Here is a 24,292-nt window from a genome sequence, read left to right as displayed (position 1 = left end):
TCCAAGTTCATTCAAAGAAACGCATTGTTTACCACCTAATATAATAGGAAATGACTGATGTTTCTTATACTCTGGATTTGTTTTGTCTCTGGCTCTTTCTCCTTACAGTCTGACTATGAGCTCCAGATCTTCCAACTGCGGGGTGAGCACGCTGTCTCAATGTCGCACCTGGAAAGAGTCATTGGCAAGATGCAAAGAGACAGGGCGTACAATACAGGCCAGGAGCGGAGAGAAGTCTGCGACGCTGCTGTCTCCACTGCAGATGACCCGATCCCCAAGATCTGCCGCACTGTGGGCATCCAGACGGACAGGGAGACCTTCATCAGGAGCCCCGAGGGTGACGGTGGCGGGCTTGCTCAAAGCCCCAGCCAAAACATGCCTAAAAAACTCGACTTGGACTCTATCGAACTAAATCTAAAAGCCGAAACAGCCCCAGGGCCTCCTGGACCACCACCGCCTCCACCTCCTCCCCCCCCCCCCCCCCCCCTCCCCCACCAGGCCTCTCAGGAGGACCACCACCCCCTCCTCCTCCTCCCCCTTTGCCGGGCAACATGGGAGCTCCGCCGCCACCCCCACCACCACCTCCTCTTCCTGGTGGTGGTCCGCCACCACCACCGCCCCCGCCTCCCCCTCCTGGTCTACCTGGGGCTGGTCCACCTCCTCCTCCCCCTCCTCCAGGCTGCGGCCCACCACCTCCTCCCCCGATGGGGGGCTTCAGTCTCGGCCAGAATGTAGATAAGGCCCCACGGAAACCTGCCATTGAGCCGGCCTGTCCCATGAAGCCTCTGTACTGGACCAGGATCCAGATACAGGACAATAAGTATGAGCATTTTCATTTCATTGATTTTCAGTTGGTAATAATAACGGTATATTTAGCAAGTTCATTGTAGAGGTCCGGGAATGGGGTAGCATTGTTATAAAGAAGTGCTTGTGAAACACGAGGAGTCAGTTGACGAAACAAGTTTTAAACAACACTCCAGATTAGCCAAACATTTTTAAAAGAGAAATCAAAAGCTAAGGGTGAAATTATTCCCCAAACTTTCCATTGTAAACATTCATAACAGTTTACAGGCCGCCTCCCTGGTTCAACTACAATCTCCGGTACTTATCATAGTTGTGTGCACACAATTTTCCTGTGCAATGAGGGATTATTGTTTGCATGTCGGTGGTGCTCACTTTAATATTTACAGACATATAAAGTGGTTTAACTAATTTCTGGACTATTTGGACTTCATCGTAGCGATGTTGCCGTGTTCAGAGATATATCAGAAATCAGAAACACAAAATCATTAGTAGCACGCACACAAAAATCCCAATGGCTCCACACACTTACATTTCTTAGCCCAAACACTCATTTAAAACCAAGGCTACTGAAAGCCCAGGACTTAAACAACTTCAGTTCACGTTGGTATTTATTATTACAGTAAACACTGGGTTAAGGACTAGAGCTATGGATATTTGCATTTGCAGATATGTTGGTATGTATATTTGTATATGTCAGCTGATAAGTAACAAGTAATTGCAGTACACAAACGCCCAACTAGGTTTGAGATAATTTGTTAACATTACATGGTTTGTCCACTAGAGGGCACTGACAAGTTTAGTTTTGAACGATAGAATTTCCTGCGCAGTTCGTATCTATCTGTGTTTTTTTTTTTTAATCTGAGGATTTGTATCAATATTGTTTGTTTATGTTAAAACAATTATATCATCATTCTATTTTTCAAGCTCCCAAATACTGAGAATATCAGTATCACCCTTTAAAAAGTTTCGGTGAGCCTATATTAATACATACCTGACAGTATGAAACAATTCAGAATGCTCAAGGCGTGTTAAATTTTGACTGAATGATTAACATTTCATTGTGTTTGGTCTTGCCTGGATTGCATTGAGTTCATTAGTTTTGGGGGATTCTGCAAAATGTCATCAAAGTGGGGTTTAGAAAGTCATGGGCAAAATGAAGATATCCTAAGAGTGAAACTGTTATAGCAGGGCTGATGAATGTCTGAGCTTCATTGGCCCTGGTCTAATGGGGTCTTTCCCTGAACACTTCTGTTCAGAGAGATATCATTGATATGGTTGGTGCACCAGATACTCTGTAATTGTAAGTGGATTATCCAGCCCATTTACAGTGGCTGTGGTTGTTGCCTCTGAGTGCCAGGCTTCCAGCTTTATGGCCTTGTATTTCCATGGCTGGATTAGTGGGGGAAGCTGAGTTGTGGTTCGCACTCTCTCTTTCTGGTCCTAGCCAGCGCTGGAGGACTGACTGACTTCACTACAGCAGTTTCATGTCGGCTATAAATTTAACTGTAAAGGGCCAAGTTAAGGGGCATTAAATGGGTCAGATGTTTAACTATAGCTGGATCAGCTGTGTGATCTCTGTTAATGGTGTGAGGTTCTGAGTTATGAGGGGGAACAGTGTAAGGTTTGAAATGATGCCAGGTGTCTAAATGTAAGCCCAAACACAAAGTACAGTTGGCAGGACGCGGGACACACTTTGTTGGGAAGCTGCATTAAGAAAAGGGCTTTAAGGGGGATTCAAATTCAATTATAGTCATAATCCGGTCAATTAGAAAGTTGTCTTGCATGGAAATATTTCTTGGGGTTTGGATGTAATTTTCTTTTCCAAGCTAAATTCCTGCACAGTTGGGCTCAGAGTCGACATTGGACTTATTTTCCTCAGCCTCTCAGAAAGGAGTGCAGAATCAAAGGAGGATTTTGGGACAGTATCATTATGTCCTCTTGGCTACCCCACATAAATATACTCTCACCACTGCAATAGGAAGCCAACTGCATGCAGAAACACTTGGACTTACTCGACCCTAATCGAGTCACTGGCAATGCATTTGATTGTTCTGGTATTTAAGCCATGATAAGCCTGCCAGGGCTTGTATTAGTGTGTTGTATCCAGGTTCTCTTTCTCATTGTAAATGGACCTTGACTCTGGGGAGATTGACCCACCAGTCTCATGAGCTCACAGCTGAGGTGTAATATCAGTAAACTAAGACCTGCGTGAACAACTGCGGTTTGTGAAAGGGTACCAGTAATTAGGCGTGTGTAGTGTCATCACTCTAAAGTATTTCTCTAGAATAAGTTTATCTGTTAGTAAGCCTGTTGATTCTGCTGTTAATGTCTATTTGATTAACACACTCTGGGAGGGAAAGCAGAGACAGATGTGTTGCATTTAAGTGGACAGAAAAGTAGATGCGTTGGTAACAGCAGAGTGCTTACATCCTGAACATCCTCTTGACTTTAGACACCTCTTGTTCTTATTTCTGCCTCTGTTTGTTTTTTCCATGTTACTGAGCAACTTCTGAAACACAACATTGCCTCCTGTGTTCTTGTTCATTTGCTGGAAATTGTCCTTTATTGAAGAAACAAGCTTGTCCTAAACTTTGTTATTTTTATCACCTAGCTCATAAACAGTGCTTTTTAAAGCCTAGATCGCCGTCATTCCTGCCAAGTTTTTGCCAGACAGCGAAATGGAAAATGAAAAACAGTGGGCAGGTTGAATAAACATCAAATGAGCTTCCACAAATAGAACACACTATTTGTTGAGCCCAAAGAAAGTATCCTAGATCTTTCTAGAGTGCACTGTCATTGTGACTGTGATCAAATCTTTAGCACCTTTTATAACCTCAGTTGTGATGAAGATGAAATAAAATGAATTGCAGATTAAAATCTTCACTTCTTTTTTCCAGCAACAACACACTGTGGGGTTCCCTGGAGGAGCCAAACATCGTCAGCACCAATGAGTTTGAGGATCTTTTCTCCAAGGCCACACTACAGCCGAAGAAGAAGCCCTTATCGGACACTTATGAGAAGAAAGCCAAAACTAAGAAGGTAAATTCAGTTACTCCACCCACTTCTCCTCATTTCGGGTTATATCTTCTTATCCTTTCTCCTTGACGTCGGTTTTATGGGAAGCGTAATTCATCCTTCATTTTTTGTTTTTGATCTCTCTGCAGCCACCTGAGGGCGTTGTTAGTTGCTAGCTTCTTATCGGGCTTTGTTTAAGAGAGGCGTTTTGTCTGCTGTCATGTCCAATCGTAAATCAAAGAAAGAAATAACAAAAGGTGAAGTGGGAAGAAATGGATTGTGGTTCTCATCAGGTCTTCCTCCAGACTGCTGGCTGCAGCTGCAGGTCTTGCACTGGGCCAACACAGGCTATCGGTTTATGAGTTCACTCCCTTGTTTTTTTTCTGGGCAAGCTAACTGTGCAGGAGTGTAATGAAGTTGGGGGTTCAGAATCGTGTTGTTTTTTCCCCTCATCTGTGCAAGCTTCAATATTTAGTTTTTAAAGACGAACCGAGTTAGGGAAAATCAGCAAAGACGTGCTTTTGCGATAGATTGATCTACCGTTCTCTCTTACCCACCGAAGACACACTTGTTGATGTCTTGTCAAATGCTGCAACTCTGCACCTCTGCTGCAGCCAGCGCCGCGTCAGCACCCTGGCCGCCTCTTGGTCCTCAGTGTGGCGTCCAAGCAGTTAAAAATCGGCCACTGCCCCAGACTGCCCCCTCTAAATCCATACACATCCCCTATTCTGATCAATTTGTTAAGGCTCCACTCTGCTCCAGAGGGCCCCGTGTGTGTGTGTGTGTGTGTGTGTGTGTGTGTGTGTGTGTGTGTGTGTGTGTGTGTGTGTGCTTCTGTCCTTGATCTCCATCCTTAGATCTCTCCGTTCAGTCTGGTCACTCTAAAGCGGCAAACTGTCCAACATTTGATCCAACTCAGACAGCCACATCCAGACACAATTCCTGCCAACTGTCTCCTGTCTGGGCTTACATCAGCCTGGAAGAGGTTTGACCCCACTAATGGAAACACTGCTGAAACAAATTCATATCAATCAAAAAACTTTTTTACTGCATTTGAGAGAAAGACCTGTATGGTACACTGGCTCGGGTTGATATCTATGTTTAGACATTTTGTCCCCAGCACTGTGATTATACAGGAGTCTTACATTTAATATAAAGGTCTGTGTTTAGAGCCAGCAAGAGCATTCAGAGTCCAACTCTACGATTAAAGAGGGAAAGTGAATGCGCGAAGGCATGGTTGTTTTCAGCCCGCTCAGGAGTCCAACACACTGGAAAGGTCGTCAAAATAAAAGAAACTTGTTTACGTAATCATTTTTTATCCTTGAAAGTTTATACTCTGAGTTAAAGAGAGAGAAATCATTTGAGCTAGAAATCATCTGAATCACCAGCTGATGATAGCTTCCAAGAAGTTCCGCTGGTTAACGGGTGGGAAAGAAAGGAAGGGAAGTAAAGAACGAAGAGAAACAGATTTTTTTGGAATGGTGGGGAGGAAGGGATATGAGCAGGGATGAAGACTAGGTGCTACTGGTTTGAGGAGGAATGGACTGAATGGGCGAGGGTGACGGGGTTTAGGGAGAGTCCCTCAGCCACCAAGCAGAGACCAGGGCCTGTGTTTAGCAAACAGCTGAAAGTAAAATTCTGTACTGAAAGATCATCATAAGCTCTTTTTTTACTTTTACTCTAATTCATACATTTCAAAATAAAAGTAATTTATCATACAGGTTTTTACTAAAATATTATAATATTATATGTATAATCCATAATAATTTTAGCTTGACAATTGTAAGTGCTGCTTTCTTGTAGGATGATATTTACACTGAAGCTCACCTGGTAGAGTTGCCACCCCATGTCAATAAGTATAAGTCAGGGTATCATTCCTTGGCATGCTTTTGATAGGATGTCACGCTACTTTTTTATTTTTATCTTTAGGGTTTTTTGCCTTTATTTGATAGGACAGCTCAAGATAGACAGGAAAGGGGGAGAGAGGGGGAATGACAGGGCCACATGTCGGACCCGGACCCACGGCCGCTGCAGCAAGGATTCAGCCGCTGTACATGGGGCGCCAGCTCTACCTGGTGAGCCACCAGGTAGTGAGTGCCCTGTCATGCTCCTTTTTTTGCATTCCTGAGTGGTGCAAAGGAATAAAGCTGGCTTTGATTCTGATTGAAGTATTTTTTCATGCATCTTTTTTGACTGCACTTATCATTGTGTTGCTATATTCTCCTTATTATATTATTTCAGTACGAGACTAACAATTATTTTGATTATCTATTAATCTACAGGTTATTTCTCAGTTAATGAATGAATCATTGGTGTATAGACTACCCATCATAAGTTCCCAGAGCCCATGATGACGTATTAAAAACGCCAGAACCAGTTAACATTGTTGCCAATTCATTTTCTGACCATCAAGTAATGTTGTTTCAGCTCTAGTTAATTTCTGGGGTTAGTCGAAGATATTAAAGATTTAAAATTGGATTTATTAAAGATTTAATAGAACAAATTAACTTTACAAATAAGATCATGCAAATTTGTCAGAATAACTTGTTATTGAGATAAAGAAATTGACAAAGGGATCGATACATATCCTTATTTTTGATTGGCTATTTCTCTTATAGCATTAATGTGAATTAATCATTTGAAACCCTCTTACAATTTAGATTTAGATTATTTTTTACTACTAATTCCGTTAGTTTCGTTGTGTAATTGTTGTTTAATAATTACATGCTAGACGTTAGGGGTACTTAACATGGTTGGTTTACTCTGCAGAATCTGACCAGACAGTGGTCTCTGTCCCTCTGCGTGACTACCAATACCAGTGGACACTCACGCAGACTACCTGCCTCCTGTCTCTGTCAACACACACTCCTGCACAGAAACCACTTTTGTTTGTTTGTTTCTGTGTGTTTGTGTATGCGCCGACATGTGTTTGTTTCTGTGTGTGTGTGTGCGTGTCCGTCTGTGGGCTTGATGACGGCACCTCCTCAAAAGCCATTATGCACTTGCTCAGAAAGTGTTGCCAGATCATGCTAACACCACAGCCCGGGGCCCTGTGCGGCGAGAGGAGATGAGTGGGAGGGAATGGAATGTGTGTGTACATTATGCATATGAGCCACTTCCCCGCTTTCCAACAACTCCACACGCCAAAAGTTGAAACTCGGGGGATGCAACCGATGCCTACATGAGTAAGTTAATCTTTATCATGTGTGCCATAGAAAAATCAAAGCTCTTGTTTACTCTAGAGCCCTTCTCTCTCTGCTGATTAGCATATCAAAGCAGAGGAGATGACATGGAAGAGAGCGCTCCCACCCGAGCAGACCGGACCCGACTGGACCAGGGGTATAATTGCAGGCATGTGGCTCCACTCCGCTGGCTAGAGGAGGTGATGAAGATGGGGCACCTATAGGAGTGGGGGGGAGCGGAGAGAATGGGCATGTCGGTGCATTCTTGATTTGGGGGCTTAGGGGTGAGGGAGAGAGATGGATGAAGATGAAGAAATTGTTACTCTAAATGTGCGGTTGAGTTTGTATGTGTGCAAATATGCACGTAAGTAAACACAAAAAACGGCAATTTCCTCTAACCACATAAATCAAACTTGTATCAAGTTTATACACGGGGGATCTCCTTAAACAAACAGCAGCTTTAACCAGTTTATGGGAATAACTTATGAGCAATCATACTGCGTTTATTAAAGACATATTTGTAGCTCTGACTATGACGTGGGAGAGTGGGTGTAAGACTAACACCGCTGGGTGACACTGGGGTTGTTGAGTGTATTGTAGGTGGTTATTGATGGGAAGTCTTGATCCAGTTGTTATTGAAACATCTGCCTGGGTGATTCCAGACAGATAGTCAGACAGACAGTCACCACGGAGAAGGCTGGCTGCTCAGCCGGGGCTGTGTAAACTATCCGCTCGGTTGTGAACCTGCATCACCCTGCCCACCTCGCCTAACATCAGCCACCTGCTTCAGCTCAAACTGCTGACACTCCCCGAGTCTCCTTCCATCATTTTGTTTATTTTCATAGGCGGCTCACTTTTTCTCTCTCTTCTTCTTCTCCTCCTCCTCTTTCCTTTTGACCTGTCTGTGTTATTCAAGTGTCCAGAGCAGTTTCAAATGAAAGCCTCTGAGTGTCTCTCAGTTCTCTTTCTGTCCACAGGAGGGAGCCGTCTGCTATTCATGCCTACCTGTCTCAGCATCAGCATCAAGCGTCTCCCTTCGCTTAGCCAAGCTGTTTGCGTGTCTGAAACCAAGCATCCAGCATCAGTTGTCTTTTCTCATTAACGTAACTGTTTAGGCTAATTGGCGAGTTCTGCAGCCACGGTGAGCGGGAAGGGTTCCTGGCTTGCTTTTAGTGTGGCCCGTCCAAAGCGGTTAATTAGAGGTGTTGGGAAAGCCTGGTACTCAGCCGTCTCAAGTCCTTAGAATGGGAGATCCCCAGTGATCCAGGTAATAGAGCTGGAAGCAGCATGGCACCCACTAACGCCCTGTAATGCAATACCCACTTCTAAGGCTTCTGCTCTCCAGCTCCCACTGGACAGCCCAGTAGCCGACAACGCCATAATACCTAATGAAGAAGCCTGACACATTAACTTTTAGAGTGGGGCTTTACCTTGCCAAAACTCTCTCTGGCTTTACGGCTAATTCAGTCATAAGTAATTGTGTCCATGTGTAGGCACAAATAAAAATCCTGTGAATTTATAGTTTGTTATAAAAAGCCCTGCTTCTCTTTGCCTTGCTCTTCTAGACTGTCCTTTTATGGTGCCACTTTTGCCTTTGTACTTTCACTGCGACTTGATATTTTTTGATTATATCTCACACATGTTCTTCAGTAAACTGGAGGAGGTGCTTTTCTGTTCCACTTTGCTCGCCTCATTGATGTAACTTAACGTGTGTCCCAGCTATGTGTGTGTGTGTGCTGCATGTTCGTTTACAGCATGATGATGGGTTATGACAATGTGTGCTGATTAGTCTGGTCATTTGGGTAAACCCAGATCATTCCCAGGCTACTTAGACTAACTGGGACTCGAGGCGCTCTGCTTCGCTCATCATCTATCATCTGCTTCCACAGCCGGGGAAGTGACTAAGTGATTTTTACCCGGCTTCTCATCGCAGAAATTAACTTTTTATTCAACATCTGTTGAATTGTTTTATGTCAGTGTTTAATAATAGAGTTGATGATAGCAAATGTGTGAGGTGGTTTTTGGATTGCTTTATAAAGTAATTAGCAATAATATTTGTTGAAATTTAAAACCACGAACTTGCTTAATTATTTAAGATAAGGAAATTAGGCAATTTAAGCCTCGCTGAAATGCATAATGTGGATTTTACGCTGCTAATCTGGCATCTTGACAATGCAAATTAATTTGATTTCTGTTTGATTTCTGTTTGATTTCTGTTTGATTTCTGTTCTTCCAGATTATCAAGCTCCTGGATGGGAAGCGTTCACAAGCAGTCGGCATCCTCATATCAAGCCTGCATCTGGAGATGAAGGACATTCAGCAAGGTGAAAACTATTTTCTGATGTCAGTCCGTTTAACATGTCCAGAAGCTTGTGCACACTATCATATCATTTAAACCTCTTTTAAGGAAGGGGTTCTTATTTAGATTGAACAGTAATGAACTGGATTTACAGTCCAATTTAACAATAAATTGAGGATGACAACTGATGAAATGCAGATGGAGTTATTTTTAGAGATGAGATAGCGAGCCCTGCAGCAGAGAATAATTTCCGACCTCTTGACAGCTACTAATTTGGAACCAGAGACACTTTTTTTGGATTCATTTGTGTTTCAAGTGGAACGCGGATGATTTTTCCAGTTACCACCACAGTGGGGAAGAAAATGCCTCGATTAGTCAAAGACGTGAAGACGGCAACGCTGGGACGAAAGTTCAGTTTTTCTGTCAGACAGCTTGAAATCCCTCCTCCACTGCTTAAAATCAAATTGGCATTTCCTTCATTGGAAGAGCTGCGTAGATTGATTACACGCTTGGTTATGGAAAAATGTAGGCGTGTGTGTTGAAGTGGCTGTATGTGTGTGTAAACACATAATATGTGTGTTGGGGACAGCATAGATGGGCCAGGAATTGGTCCTGTCCTGGGATTGTGGCGGAGAGTGCCTGCCGCCTGCTAGTCTGAGCATGCGGCCAGCAGATCTGTTTATTGTAGCCAGTGACGGTTTCCACAAGCCTAATGGGACTGACACCCCACTAATGATCTGAGCATGTACAAAACCACCTTCCACAGTTAGCAGACACTGTGCTACCACATAAAACCACCTCAAACACAAGCCAAACAGCGCATACCACCACGACGCCCATTTTGTTTAGATTTTTTTCCCTTTCCCTTCAATCCTTTTCTCTCTGTTCCAGTGTCAGTTTGTAGAGGTGGTTTGGTTAAAAAAAAAAAAAGGCCTGCTCACACTCAGCGTGGGGCTGCTTCCTTGTGCTTTAATGGGAGGTGTATGTGAAATTAACAATTTGAATCTGACAATGAAGGACAGCACCTTAATAACAACTTCTAAGGCCTCCGGTCCCTGGCCTTGCCTGCTTGCCTCCCCTTTGTTGTCAAATTAAAAGGACATGGGACATGTAATGTAATTAGAGCTACAAGGGAGGGAGGGAGGGAGGGAGGGAGAGAGAGAGAGAGAGGTAGGGGAGTAGAGAAGGTAGCACTGGTTCAGGGAGAGAGGGGGTCAACTGCACCCGCCGGAGTGACTGGGGGACCTCAAGGGCCACCATGGTTCAAGGGCAAAGGGAGGCTCTCCCCCAACACCCACCTCACCACACGCACACAAATACACATACACATGTTCACACACCACACATGCCCTTCCACACCAAAGCCGATGAGTGAAAAGTGGAAGGAGAGGGTGTGAGGTGGTTGGCAGGCAGGCTTTGATCTGTCGGTGTGGAGAGATATCCGGCTCCCCTCGGATCAGAGTGCTCCTGTGCACACTGGAGCAGGCCCCCCTTTGGTGTGTGATTGACGGCTGCATGGCTGAGGGACTGAATAATCCACTCTAATAAGATGTAGGAAATGGACCTCCAGCGTTCTCTCTGATCCAGACATTGGGACCACATTGACAGCTTCTCTGCAACAGAAACAGCTGGGAACCAGAATGCAAAGTATTACCTTGTTAGCTGGAAACAGTGTGTGGTTGAGAAAGCTAGGGCTGTGTTGTTAAAATTGTTGCATTTACCTGTGTCAGTACAATACATGGTACATGGTACTGATACCAAAAAAGCCCCTTTTTTAGCATTGTTTTTCTACCTGGAACTTTTTTGCCCTAAATAAATGCAGTATAAAATTTGCAGAAAAACATGAATTAACAGTTTCTTCCTTCCAAATTAGATGTTTAATTCATGAGCAATAAATTACATCCTATTTCAGTTCAACACTTTTATTATAAGACCACGAGATTTTGCTGTAGAGCTGTTGGCTGGTACTTAGAAAAAGTTACTTGGTTTGGTAATGTGAGCAAACTTTAAGCTAGATTTTATAACACTGAATACATATAGTGTGTAATTGTCATTACATCTTTATTTTTTTTATTTTTTTTAATATGCTTTGTCATGGTGATTTGTGTCACATCGAGGGACTGATTTGAGAGCAGTAGGTGGCGTGCAGTCCTCCTTAGTTATGACACCAAGCAGACAACTGTCAGCTGATCCAGCAGCACTGGAGCTATCCTTCCCATTGTGTACTCCTCGCCTCCTCCCTCTCTAAGCCTTAAACCTGTGACACCTCCTAGACACAGAACAGGAGTCACTTTCTCTTTTTGTGCCGTCCTCTACATTCTGCCTTCCGTGCGCACTTTCCCCCATGCACTTTTTTTTTTACTGCGAGTCAAGATAAACAAAGCCTGCAGGTGAAGGAGGTCGAGAAGTTTCCTTCTTTTTCATATTATTTCTCACTCTTTTAGTGTCTAAATCATGATCTGTGCCAGCCTTTATTCACCCTTTTTCCTCTCTTCTCCCTCTTCCTTTGACCTCCTCCCGCATCCTCTGCTCAACTCACCTTCTCCTGCCTCACTTGATAATCATTACAGTCGGCTGTGGTGGTTCTAGCTGTGGGCCCAGAGGTTAAGCAATTTCAGGGTATCTGTTTTGAGCTGCAGCGAGGGGCTTCGTCCCCCCAGGTTTTTTGCCACAGGAGGCTCTCATACCCTGTCTGCCCCAAATTTATCTGCCCCAACTGCCTGGCCACACTCCCAGCTTCACCATCTCAAGCTAATATCCAAAATTAAATGTAGTAAGTTCATCTACATGGTAATTGGATGAATTGAATTGAATGTTTTGGTTGTTGGTGAAGTGGAGATGCAAGTAGACACTAGTAGCACCATGGTTTTGCTCAAATATTGCTCTTTTTTTCCTGGTGTTGACATTAATTTTTCATTGTCCTACAACATATAGTATGTCTTACATAGAGTTTGCCAAAAATATAATGTTCTATGTCAACCAAAGTTTTACAAAATTACAGGGCTATCATGAGTTTACGTCCCTAGTCGGAAAAACAAGTTTGGTCTTCAAGCACTGGCAACACTTAAAAGGCAGCATGCTTTGGCCAAGATCTTATCCATTTATAAGACTGACTGCTAATAATGAATATCTTTACTGTTCCAGCTGTTCTTACTGTGGACAACTCTGTGGTGGATTTGGAGACCATTGAGGCTTTATATGAAAATGTAAGTATGAAGGAGCAGTCTGTCTAAGGTAATAAAAAATGGAGAAACAGAAGGTTGTAAAATCATCTGACAGCTTTAAAGAAAATAGAGAAAACCTTGTTAGTTTTACTGCTACAAATTAGTTTTACTAGAGTACGATGCCTGTCATCTAAATAATTGTTGTCATTGTGCAGCATCTCGCACTGCGACAACTGCAGTACCTATTCAGATTCTCTTATTGAACACATTTAGCCATATTGATTGATTTTGGTCTTTGTGTGTTGTGTCTTTTATAGAGGGCCACCAGTGATGAGATGGACAAGATAATGAGACATTATGAGAAATCGAAAGAAGATGAAGTCAAACTGCTCGACAAACCTGAACAGTAAGTTTATAATGAAATTCATAAATCATGATAAACTGGATTTATCAGAGAAATTAAGGTCAGTTCAAATATTGAGTTTAGTGCTATCAGTATTTATTCGCCCAACTATTATTTAGCTAAATTAAATTATATAGGTTTGTGACATGTTTCTAATTATTTATTAGCTTATTTGGATTCATAGGTAATTGGTTGTTTTTGTTCACTAAAAAACTAATTTCATTATTAGTCAAACAGGTCAAACCATAAATAAATAATAGTGTTCTACTTCTACAGCTTTGTGTGTGTTATTAATATACATTAATGGACATTGCTTCAGTAGTTCTGAGTTCCTGTCAGGGTTAAGTAGTCCTGGCCAGTTAACGAGGCCTGGACCCAGTAGTGCCGCTCAGCCCAGCCTTCTTATTCCCATGTTTGACTAGAGCTGTCACTATGGCTACCCGAGTCATCCCTACTCAGTGTCTACCTCCATCAGCGGGGCCTAATCACACAGGATGTTACCGCTCCGCTCCCCTCTGACACGGCACTGTTTACATAAGTCGTCCCGCATCAGGCCAGAGCTACCTTTGATCAGTCTCTGTGCGCCGCTCACTGCGCTCCATCCACAAGACCCCGTGGACCTTTCAAACCCAGCCGAGCAGCGCCGCTCATGACTATCAGCTGCCCCAAAATAGTTCTTCCTGTTAGACATTTTGTTTAATTCTGTCATAACACATCACACCCCATTCAATCCCACCTCCTCCTCCCCTTTTGTTCTCCAGGTTTCTCTATGAGCTCTCCCAGATTCCTGACTTCGCGGGAAGAGCCCACTGCATCATCTTCCAGTCAGTATTCCTCGATACCATCTCCTCCATCCATCGCAAGGTGGACATCATCTCCAATGTCTGCAAAGTAAGAACGTCACTTCAATAAACACTGCTTCAGAAAAGTGCCATCAAGCTACGTGAAGGTTTACTAACCCAAAGGGTGTGTGTGTGTGTGTGTGTGCGTGTGTGTGTGTCAGGATCTGTTAGAGTGTAATCATTTGCGTGATGTACTGGGTCTTGTTTTGGCCTTTGGCAACTATATGAACGGAGGGAACAGGACAAGAGGTCAGGCGGACGGCTTTGGACTGGAGATCCTCCCCAAACTAAAGGACGTCAAGAGCAGGGTAACGCACCACTTCTAATCTTACACTCACAGTGCAGTGCTAGCTTTCCTACTGAATATCAGCTTAATCCTGAGTCATTTCTTCCACAGGACAATCGTATGAATCTGGTGGATTACGTTGTTATATACTACCTGCGTAATTTTGACAAGGTAAGGTACTGTCAATCAAATTCACCAAACTTTACGCTGTTAAATCATGGGTTACTAAGCAGCCATATACTTCTATGCTCGCTCCACTGTTCCAGCATGCTGGCACAGAGAAGAGTGTGTTCCCTCTGCCAGAGCCTCAGGATTTCTTCCAGGCTGCTCAGGTGAAGTTTGAAGACCTCACCAAGGACATCAGGAAGCTGAAGAAAGATCTGACTGGTAGGACATACCCTGTTGTATTATATAAGTATGTTCATTTTCACTGCGGGTATGAAGGTTTAAACTGCATACCATATGGCATTTTATTGCTTGGGTCACATTTGTTTCATTGTAATTCACTCAGTGTAATTGTATACATTACCATCTTTCACTAGAGCAGTTTAAATGGAAATGTACATCCCATGTACCCTTCCCTCCCTGTCCAGAGCGGTTCGTGGGTGTATTCAAGACCTTGGATGGCCTGAGGCGTCTTTTCCCAGTTTCCAGACATAGCTTCTTGTGTCATTGTAACACCGCAGCCTCTCCTATTTCAGGACCAATGACAGAACAGCTCACCAAAGAAGTATCTACACTTCTTTGCTCTGAAAAGCATGAATAAAATCCAAAACGCAAATTCCAGTTCATTATCGAAGCATAAGAGTGATAATTGGCAGGTAAATAAGTAAGCGTGATTTTTGGTGCTCAAAGTGTCACGGGCCAGTCAGTAACCCAGACAGCCAGCCAGTCTTGGCCAGGGCCACACGGAGGTTAAAGGCGATGCCCCCCAGTGCCCCTGGTGTCTGTGGTTATTTAAATCAACCAATAATACGGCATATGAAAGCAATTAGATATGCTCCGCAGCTCTCCCCTTCGTTTTTTAGATCGCTGTTAAAGCCCTCTCCTCTCTGACCTGGGGGAAAAATACAAAGAGTCTACTAAAGTACCCAGACCCACGTCAAGCTGTCACTCATTTATTAGGAAAAATGGAAGAGCTGAAGACAATAAATGCAACATAAGGGCCCTCGTATTTGATCTCTGCTGCGGCACAGTCTGGCACAGTAGTCCTCGGGGGTATTAGCATCACAGGGTGAGCATTGGATTCTGAATGTTTGGTGAGCTCCACCTCTGACTCCCACCATTTTTATCCTCCCCAGTCGCCAGGAATAAATATTTATGCCTGGCTATTATAAACCAGCCTAAAGAAAGCAAGTGGTCCTAATTATGAAGCTAACACAGATCACTTCCATCCACATTGTAAATTGTGTCTGACACCGAGAGGCTAACACTGAGTCACACTTTGGCTTACTCGCTCTTGTTTGACTGAGACGAGTGAGGCCGCCTGCCCCTCACCTGATCCTGAGGTGGCGACTGCAGTGTCTCGCCCTCCAGGCTTGGGTCAGAGGTCAGGAGACTTGGTGCTAGCAGTCAGAAATTCATCTCTCCTAGCTTAGCTTAGCCTCTTCAGACAGAATTTCTCTGTGTGCATCAGTGGGCGCCTCTCTCACACAAGTCCCTGCATACTGTATTCAAATTGGCGCATGAGCGTGTGTGCAGTTGTAACTACGTGTTTGTGCCTTTGTTGCACGTGTGTGTGCAGCGTCTAGATGCTCAGGAGCCGGTCCCCGTCCGTCTTGGCTGCCCTCTCCGTCACTGGCTTGTGCAGAAACATGATCCTCTTTTGATGGTGCTTCCTGTTTGGACAGAGGGTGATGACCTCTCTTTGTGCTCCTCTCAGGGGGGAGAGGGATGAGTGGGAGGCCACAAGGACCTAAAGTTACTGTAGGACTCCCAGCCCCAATAAAATCAAATATCTTTTATTCTGTCTCAAATCATGTATAAAAGTGCAATTAGCTTTGGAACCCAGCACCCAAATCAAAGATTATCTTTGAAATCCCAGTACAACTTCAGCGCTATCACGAGGAGTTGCTGATCAAACTCTGAAGATTACCACTCTCAGACCAGTGAGTACCTACATAAAGATTCCTTTAACTGCCGTGTAATTGGACCGGACAGAGAGGCAGGGACGCTACCGAATGAAATAGGATCAAATAAAAAGAAACAGTCAGAGCTCATTTGCTGCTCAGGGGAGTTTAGTGTTTCACAGAAGGCCTGGCCCGGGTTAGGCATTCATCACTGTGGCAAATCAGACAGTGTCCTGATTTTAAATGGCCTTTAATGTCAGGTTCAGGCAGGGCCTTTAGCCTGAGCTCTGTTTTACGACGGAGGCTCCGCTCGGAACGGCATGTGTGAAGTCGGCCTGCTGAAGTACAGTCGTCTGACTAAACAAGACAAAAGTAACGCTAATCGTTGGGGTATGTGTCTGTGATTGGTTGCAAATGGCAGTTCAGGGAAAAGTCTAAACTAAGAGGGTCTTAAATAATAATCAAATTTGTCAGAATTTTTTATATATTTCATAAAATATGTTGATGGAAGCTTCTTTTATTTAACAATACAACATGATATAGAGTTTCTTTTACCAAAGAAGACTCTTCACACATTGAGCTAGTATTGTTGATAGATTTTGTTGTGAGGCAATAAATTAATCATTGCATTAGCCATTCTCTCATCAGGCAGCACCAGGGTGATTTTGATGCTCCCTGCATCCACAAAGGTTAATGCTTCACCTCATATTGTGAGTCCTGTCTGAAGTTTCTACCTGTCAGTGTGGTATTCCCCTGCAGAAATTTAGGAGAAGGGTTATAGGTTTATGAATTCAAGTTGATTTATGTGGAGTGGAAAGGGGAGAGTGTTTCTCACCTTGCCCTACAGAAGCTGTCTTCTGGCTGGCCTCACCGAGGAGGGAAATGGTAGGCTTCATCCCTTAGAAAGGCGAACTGGAAGTGATGTGTGATGGACTGCTGGGTTTGGAGATAATTGGGGATCAGTGAGAGAATTCACTTTTCCAGGTATAAATAACTAGAATATGCCAGGGCTCAAGCATTGTACTGGTTTAACCTCTGATGAAAGGTAAAAAAGTGAAATAATACCTCCAGATAAAAAGAAATTACTGTACAGCAAGGCTGAAGAGGTTCACCAACTGATTTTACATACATGCATTTATAGAACTGAAAGGAAAAGTTGATTTTTGAAAATGATATTTGAAATGAATTGTTGCATTAGTTGGAACTGTAGTTCAGCTGGAAACTTTGTAGGAACAACTTGCACAAAATGAAATCACCTGTGTAATATGATGTGTTTTACTGTCTACTAGTTTGCTCCCTCAGTATAAACTTTTAATAACGATCCAGAGCTACAGAGACGGGAGGTGGCGGGGCGTTACGGCCACATTTCTTCTTTCTTCAGCTAGTTTCTCTCATCTTGTGGTGCTCCGCATCCGCTCCTTATCCACTGTTTGAGCATTTTCTCAAATCCGCACACACACAGACAGTCGCGCATTGTCTTGGTGTGCTGTGATTTCCCGGTAGCTGCAGTGGGGGCTCTTGCTTACTGTGGTGAAATCATAAGTACTTATTGACATCAAAGTCACCCATTTTGCAAACCACACAGGGTAAATCCTGGAGCAGAAGTTTCTTGTTTGTTTTTCTTCCCGTTTGCTCCACCACCCTTTACCCACAACTTGTTGTCATGTTACCTCCATTGGGCAATGATTCCTCTGTGGATGTAGATGCATGTTTGTAAGTGTCGGATGCCTCAGGATACTAGCTCTGATTCAGTGTGTTTACACAGTCCATAAAAAACACTTTATAATAAATACATTTGTTAATGTCTGTCAGGACGGACAGACTGGTTTTACAACTGACTTCTAGCCATACAGAAATGTTCCTCTGTTCAGTGATTTGATGGAGAATACATTAGCAGTTAGAGTGCACCGGCTGTAATCTCATCTGTTTTCCTTTGGTAGTAACAGTGGAAGGGCTTTAAAGATTGGTACTGTGGCTCCCATCATGATCCAGTCTGTCTGTGGTGGGAAAATAGTCCTCTGTGGCTACATGACTGGACAGAGAGCCTTTTCACATTCAAGGAATTTGCCTAAGTTGGTGCATAATAGTTAAGCATAGAAAAATATAAATAAAGATGAAAATAAAGAAAATAAAAAGAGACAATATATACAAGTATAAAAGGAGAGACAATTTTCTCAATAAGGCTGAATACTCAAATAAATGAGTGAAGAGCTGTGCAAAAAATGTCTAGGGAATCTGCAAGTTAGCAGTGTGACACATAATCATTTTTTATCTATCATAATATATATGATATCATCATATCAGTGAGACACATAATGATATTTGAGATGTGCAAACATAAAAAAAAATTACTGAGGCATGGGACAAACTGTGCCACCAGCAGCCCGAGGGTCGACACTGTAGCTGTTGGTGTAAATTGGAAAATGAGCTGTGTGTTACTCACTGGTCACAAACAGTTATTAAACATAAATTTTTAATCAGATGTCACTGTAACCAGGGAAATCTATGATTTTCCTATGACATTGTATGAAGATCTTTAGTGTATAATTAACTTCAAATGTATTTATTTAATCTATATCTGCATAATTTCTTTTTGATAAGCCAAAATATAAATGCTGTTTATCTCTTACTTAATTATGAGAATTAAGACTATCCCTGGCCTTCTAATTATATTTGTAATAATAAGACATATATAATATATCTAAAGTAACAGTTCTAAGCAGTCAGAAGGTCTTTGTAGATATGAATGGGCTTATCTTTATTTTGTTACTAAGTCCTTGTTATATATTATATGCTATTTAGTCAAAATTACACACTCCGAATTGTAAGAAATACACAAAATAAAAAATATTCCAAAGAAAGTAAAGATTAGTAAGGTCACATGAACAATGGGGGAAAAAAAATTGTTTTTCAAAATTGAATTTATGAAATCTATTTATTAAGCTCATCAAAGCAGAAATTATGTACAATTACTTAAATACAATTTTTTTTTAATCCTTTTTTTTTAAATGCTCAAAAAACGTGAGATATGAACACATATTAGAGCATCACCACAAGTTTCTCTTTTGCAGAACCTGATTTCCCTTGGTTTGTCCCATCAAACTTTGTGGGACTGTTTGTGCAAAACAGCAACACGTTAACATTCACTGCTCCATTAACACACATTCTGGCTTTATGTGTGACCAATAAAGATATTCTAATATTTAAGGCAAAGGCCGAGCTCAGAGGTCTTCTTGCCTACCCCGATACATGGCGTCAGTCATTCACTTGAAGGAGAATCCTCCTTTTCAATGCACTCCTAAAAAATGTATTTTCTCTCCAAGACAGTGTCTCAAATGCGAGCTTTTAGTTTTTATTCTTTACAGCTGCTGTGTTTTTGTGGGCTTCCTCCTTGCGGCCTTTGCTGTCTGGACCACATTTGGAAGAGAGCCGCCTCTAAATTGTAGACTTGCTGTTTTGAACACTGTTTTAATGGGTCCTTTTGAGTTGGGGGATTTCTGGTAAGGAAATACGGTTCGTCCAAACAGGATATTTTGGTTGTCATGTTTGTATGGTTGCTGATTTCTGTTTTTTATTTTGATAACTGCTGGCTCTCACTATCCTCGATTTAAAAAGTGTCCTGGAATCCAGACTGTGTGGCTGTACGTAGTTACTCTTCAATTTTAATGCTCAGATGTCGTGTTTCTTGTCTTGATTTATTAAGATAGCCAATAAATAAAAGATGTAATAGGCTTGAGTTTACGGAGCTGCAGGTGCAGCAGCTCCAAACATATGAGAGCCAAACTCTGATCTAAAAGCAGCGACGCAGTGAAGTGAGACGGCGGCCAGACCTGTTAATGCTCTTGTTGTGTTGCAGAACTATTTAGCTATGCAGTCATAAGCAAGTGAAGGTATTTATTGCGGCCATTAATGACTTACAGGTTGGAGGAATGTGCCAAAGTTCTTTCAGCAGGCGTCTGTGTGTGTGTGTGTGTGTGTGTATAGTAACCCGGGCTTACAGTTGAGAGGAAATGGGGAAGGTTCGGCTGGAACACGCTCAGTCACGGCTGTTTCCTCTGAGCTCGTTTGAGTTTGGTCATTTGGCGCCGCACGAAAAACCTCATCCACAAACAGCAAACACATCTGCTGCGCTCACATGTACAATATTAAGACATCAAAAACAGCAACAACATGTAAAACAACATTCAACCATTACTGATTTTGTAAACCAAGGTATGCTTTCGCCCAGTAATGTCCGAAACGAGTGGATCAAGGGATAAAAAGACTAAATAACAAAAATAAAGGGGAAAATAGTGTGTCTGCAGCTTTTTATGGTGGCATATTTAGTTACTAAGTAGTGCAAAATCACAGCATCTTCATACACTTTACAAAAAAAAGAAAGAATACAGTTACAGGAAGAGAAGATAATAACAAAATAGAATATATAACTCAAAATTTGGGGAATAAGACATAGATAGTAGTTTTTCTACTTTAATGAACATCTCCTACTTTAAATGATCTTGTCTTTCTCCTCACCCCATTCTGATGAACCTGTGTTATTATTTAGTTTTTATAATTGTTTTAAATTCCTGAAGGACTCCTCTCCATTAATGAAGAGGCATTTCCGCCTGTTATGTCACTCATCCTTTCCCTCCATTCTCTTTTCTGCTCTCTCTACCAGCTTGTGAGAAGAACGTGCAGAAGGTGTGTGCTAACTCGTCAGAGGAAAACCTCCAGCCCTTCAAGGAGAAGATGGAAGGATTTATCTCTGCCGGTGAGTCAAGTTAAGACTTTTTATCAAAACTATAGACACAGAAAGATTATGGGAACATTGTATCCATTTTTCTCTTTACTTTGTAGTTTTACTTTTACTTTTTAAATTAAAATGTTTGTAAATAAATATCCCTTTAATTGTGTAGGTTATGAAGAAAGTGAGTAAAGCTTTATTCATTTATCACATTTGAAATACCCTGTTAAAAAGTGCTTCACACACACACACACACAAATATAAATATAAATAAGTCAAATAAGAGAAGAATAAGTTATAAAATGAAACACAGGAGCAAGACCAAACAGAAATGCACAAAAAAAAGACAGGCAAGGAGATGTGTAAAAAGGTTTGCCTATAGAGATGTGTTTTAAGGAGCGGCTTAAAACAGTCCAAAGATTCAGCAAATCTGAGTGATTGGGGAAGATGATTCCAGGGGGTTGTGGTTGAAACAGTAATGACGCGGTCATGTTTTGCCTTGCAGTTGGGGCAGGGAGCGGATAAGAGGCCAAGATTTGAGGATCGGAGTAGTTGAGTGGAATGAGGAAGGAGGAGATCATTGATGTAACTGGGGGCAGCGTCTAGATGTTAAAACATTTTACATAATGTTTCTCGAAAGAAAATAACAGATACATTGATGCATGTGACATAGAAACTGAAGAGTGCAGTGCCAAAACAACTCAGCAACGACCCTTGACAGCAAAAAAATGAAACAACAAATTAGGAAATCATTGATTACCACTTTAACACAATGTACTAAATCACAGATTCCCCCTCAAATACACAAATATGCTGTATGTGAAATCTTTTTATGTTCTCTTTTACTGATAGTAATCAGAGCATATTTCCTACCACTGAGATAATTAGAGTTGTGTCAGTCAAGAGGAGGCACGAGTTGTTTAATCTTCTCCCACTCCCCGCAAGTCATGCATGCAGCTCCAGTTCTCGCCGATTGTTTGCCCCCAGACCATCCCATAAGCCAGTCCGTCTCATATAAAGTTGTGAAGGGCCCCGAAGAAAAAAAAATTCTTAGCATCTTCAAAGTTGCAGCATTCATTTGGTCAGAGGATTTATAGCCATGGAGATAGTCATGAAACCGAGCTTACAGAGCTACTAAAGCCGTGTTTTCACCCAGACACGCAGCATGGGACCTTTAAAAAGAGGAAGGTATAATTATGTTTTTTTGCCTGTCAGACAGTCAGCTGGGTGGTGCAGAAGCTGCGTCTTAGTGCGTGTGTGTGTGTGTGTGTGTGTGTGTGTGTGTGTGTGTGTGTGTGTGTGTGTGTGCGCGTGCGCGTGTGCGTGTGTTGGTTCTTGCTGGGAGAGGGCGTCTCGGTGCGCTGTAAGACAGCATGAGGACAGGAGTCTACAGGCCTGTAGAAGGGATCACATTGCCTCTAACATGGTTCTCATGTACTCTCGGATGCCATAAAGCTGGCGGGACATCTCTGGCTGCGGCCTTGTAAAGACTCGCCGGCTTCAGTGTGTCAGGGCTGGGGACCACCGGGACAGGAGCAGAGCTTCCCCCGACACGCTCTGATCATCTCGCCGTCTGTCCCCTTTCTGACCCAGAGACACCGGTCCTGCTCTCTTCCTTCCCAGCCTGCATTATAGGTGTAGTGGCTACCAAGAAAGCAAGGTGCACAGAATCTAAGTCCCTTTCAGCCAGCATTACTTTTGTTCTGCAGAGTGCTGTAGTGTAAGAATTTAAACACCAGTAGTACTTTTGGTTGTGTGTACTGTTTCCAGAGTTACCTACGTGCTGCTCTACGTTTGTTTGACCAAAGCTTTATTATACACAAACCTTGCTCTGTATTTGAGTGAATGCCATTAAGGAACCTTAGTTTGCCACAGATGGCTCCATCTCTCTCTCCTGCTGTCACATCACTTGATTCAGTTTTAAATCCACCGGCTCAAAGTTTCTGCCTCGAAGGTCTTCCTTTGATGCCTTTGGCTGAGAATCCTCACATATTTTTGGTGCTGTCTGACTTCGGGATGCAAGCATTCAAAGAAATGTTACCTGTTTTTTGCCACTTTTTTCTTTATCTTAGTGAGGTTGCTATTTTTATACAGGACTGTGTCCTGTACTGCAGCCTGTGGACTCAACAGATTAGTGTAGATTACAGTTCACATGAGAGACCAGAAGGAAACTTTAGCACAATGTTTTTTTTCTTAAAAGGTTGGTTCACCGACATTTACAACAGGCTCTCTCTCCAGAAAACAAAAAAGAAGGTAAAAACATGACATGAGCATACATACATACATAGTGTATAGATAGTTTATGTATATGATAAATTGAACGCCAGTCAATAAACAGAGAGAGAGAAAAATGGGTACAGTATGACATGCTACAAAGAATTGAACTGGAAACATTTTGTATGGTAAGCAACTTGAACCACTATGCAACCAGAATTTTTTTTTAATGTAATCATCAACAAAATTCTGTACTGTATTGCTGTGAAGGCCACAATCCGAGAAGTGGATATCTCAAAACCCGGGAAAAAAAGAACCAAAACTATCCACGTGGCTAGATACCACTAGAGACTAGAGACTAGATGCTTTGTTACTAGACTAGATGTGTTGATGAGCATCAAGTCACAATATTGTATCCAAGTCATAGTTTCCCTATCACACTGGGACTAGACTACATTGGTATATTGGCCTGCATTACTTGCAGTAGGGCAGAGAGAGAATAGTCACTCTATCATAAAGAGTCAGATGAGGTATCTTACATGGAGACCGTAGCCATATTTATATATGAAAATATACAGGGAGTCTGTGTTTGCATTACAATTCCTGAAAAGATGTGTGTTATTGCATACCGAGTCTGTATTCTTGAAATAGAATTGTGCCGTGACATTTTTCAAGCACGTTTATCCACCTTAACTACTTCTGAGTGCCAAAGCCTCCCTAAAGCTTTGCTCAGTATCAATGAATATTTGAAAGCTTTTAAAACCGCCGCAGTTGCCACTGGCTACAAAATGGCATCAGTTCGCAGAGGCACATCTTGAGCATAAACTTTCCAGTGGAATACTTGTAAACCTTTCTTTCATAAACAGGATTCCTAGAGCCGCGTTGCCCATGCTTTGGGAGGACCGCTTTATAATCATTGTTCGTGATGATTCCATGACTTCAAAAGGCAAAACAAAGCAACAGTTCTCACATCAAAGACCGTCTGAGGCTTTTTATACTCCGACTCATCAGCGAAATGGGTGAATTTGTCACCCAGGTAAACGCTGAGGAGGTTGACCGCAGACGCATGTGTTTGACACATGATTTTAAATTTAAATGAACCGCTAAGCCACAAAAAAAATACAGCATAGTGTAAGTTCTTACTCATACAAGAGGATCAGAGTATACCAGAGAATCGGCAGATAAAGACTTTGCACTGAGAGAGTTGTGTTTCTGAGTTGCACTGACCTGTAACCCAGCCTGTGGAGAAGCTCACAGCAGGCCCTGCAGGTGAACCCAAACGCCCTGC

The 24,292-nt window shown here is 42.4% G+C and overlaps 1 protein-coding gene across 1 annotated transcript in view; it reads left to right on the top strand.

Moving 5' to 3' along the window:
- The window catches only part of LOC127355427 (formin-like), a 51,729-nt gene that overhangs the window by 17,678 nt on the left and 9,759 nt on the right, over positions 1-24,292 (top strand). The window contains 11 exon segments of the mRNA XM_051386296.1: positions 109-468; positions 471-820; positions 3,702-3,843; positions 9,238-9,325; positions 12,445-12,506; positions 12,782-12,870; positions 13,629-13,758; positions 13,871-14,017; positions 14,107-14,166; positions 14,262-14,382; positions 20,725-20,817. Coding sequence (XP_051242256.1) covers positions 109-468; positions 471-820; positions 3,702-3,843; positions 9,238-9,325; positions 12,445-12,506; positions 12,782-12,870; positions 13,629-13,758; positions 13,871-14,017; positions 14,107-14,166; positions 14,262-14,382; positions 20,725-20,817 — 1,642 coding nt within the window.

This window comes from Dicentrarchus labrax, unplaced genomic scaffold, assembly GCF_905237075.1.
Source record: "Dicentrarchus labrax unplaced genomic scaffold, dlabrax2021, whole genome shotgun sequence".
NCBI classification, from domain to species: domain Eukaryota; kingdom Metazoa; phylum Chordata; class Actinopteri; family Moronidae; genus Dicentrarchus; species Dicentrarchus labrax.
The sequence above is the reverse complement of the archived record's forward strand: the minus strand, read 5'-3'. Positions and strand labels throughout refer to the sequence as shown.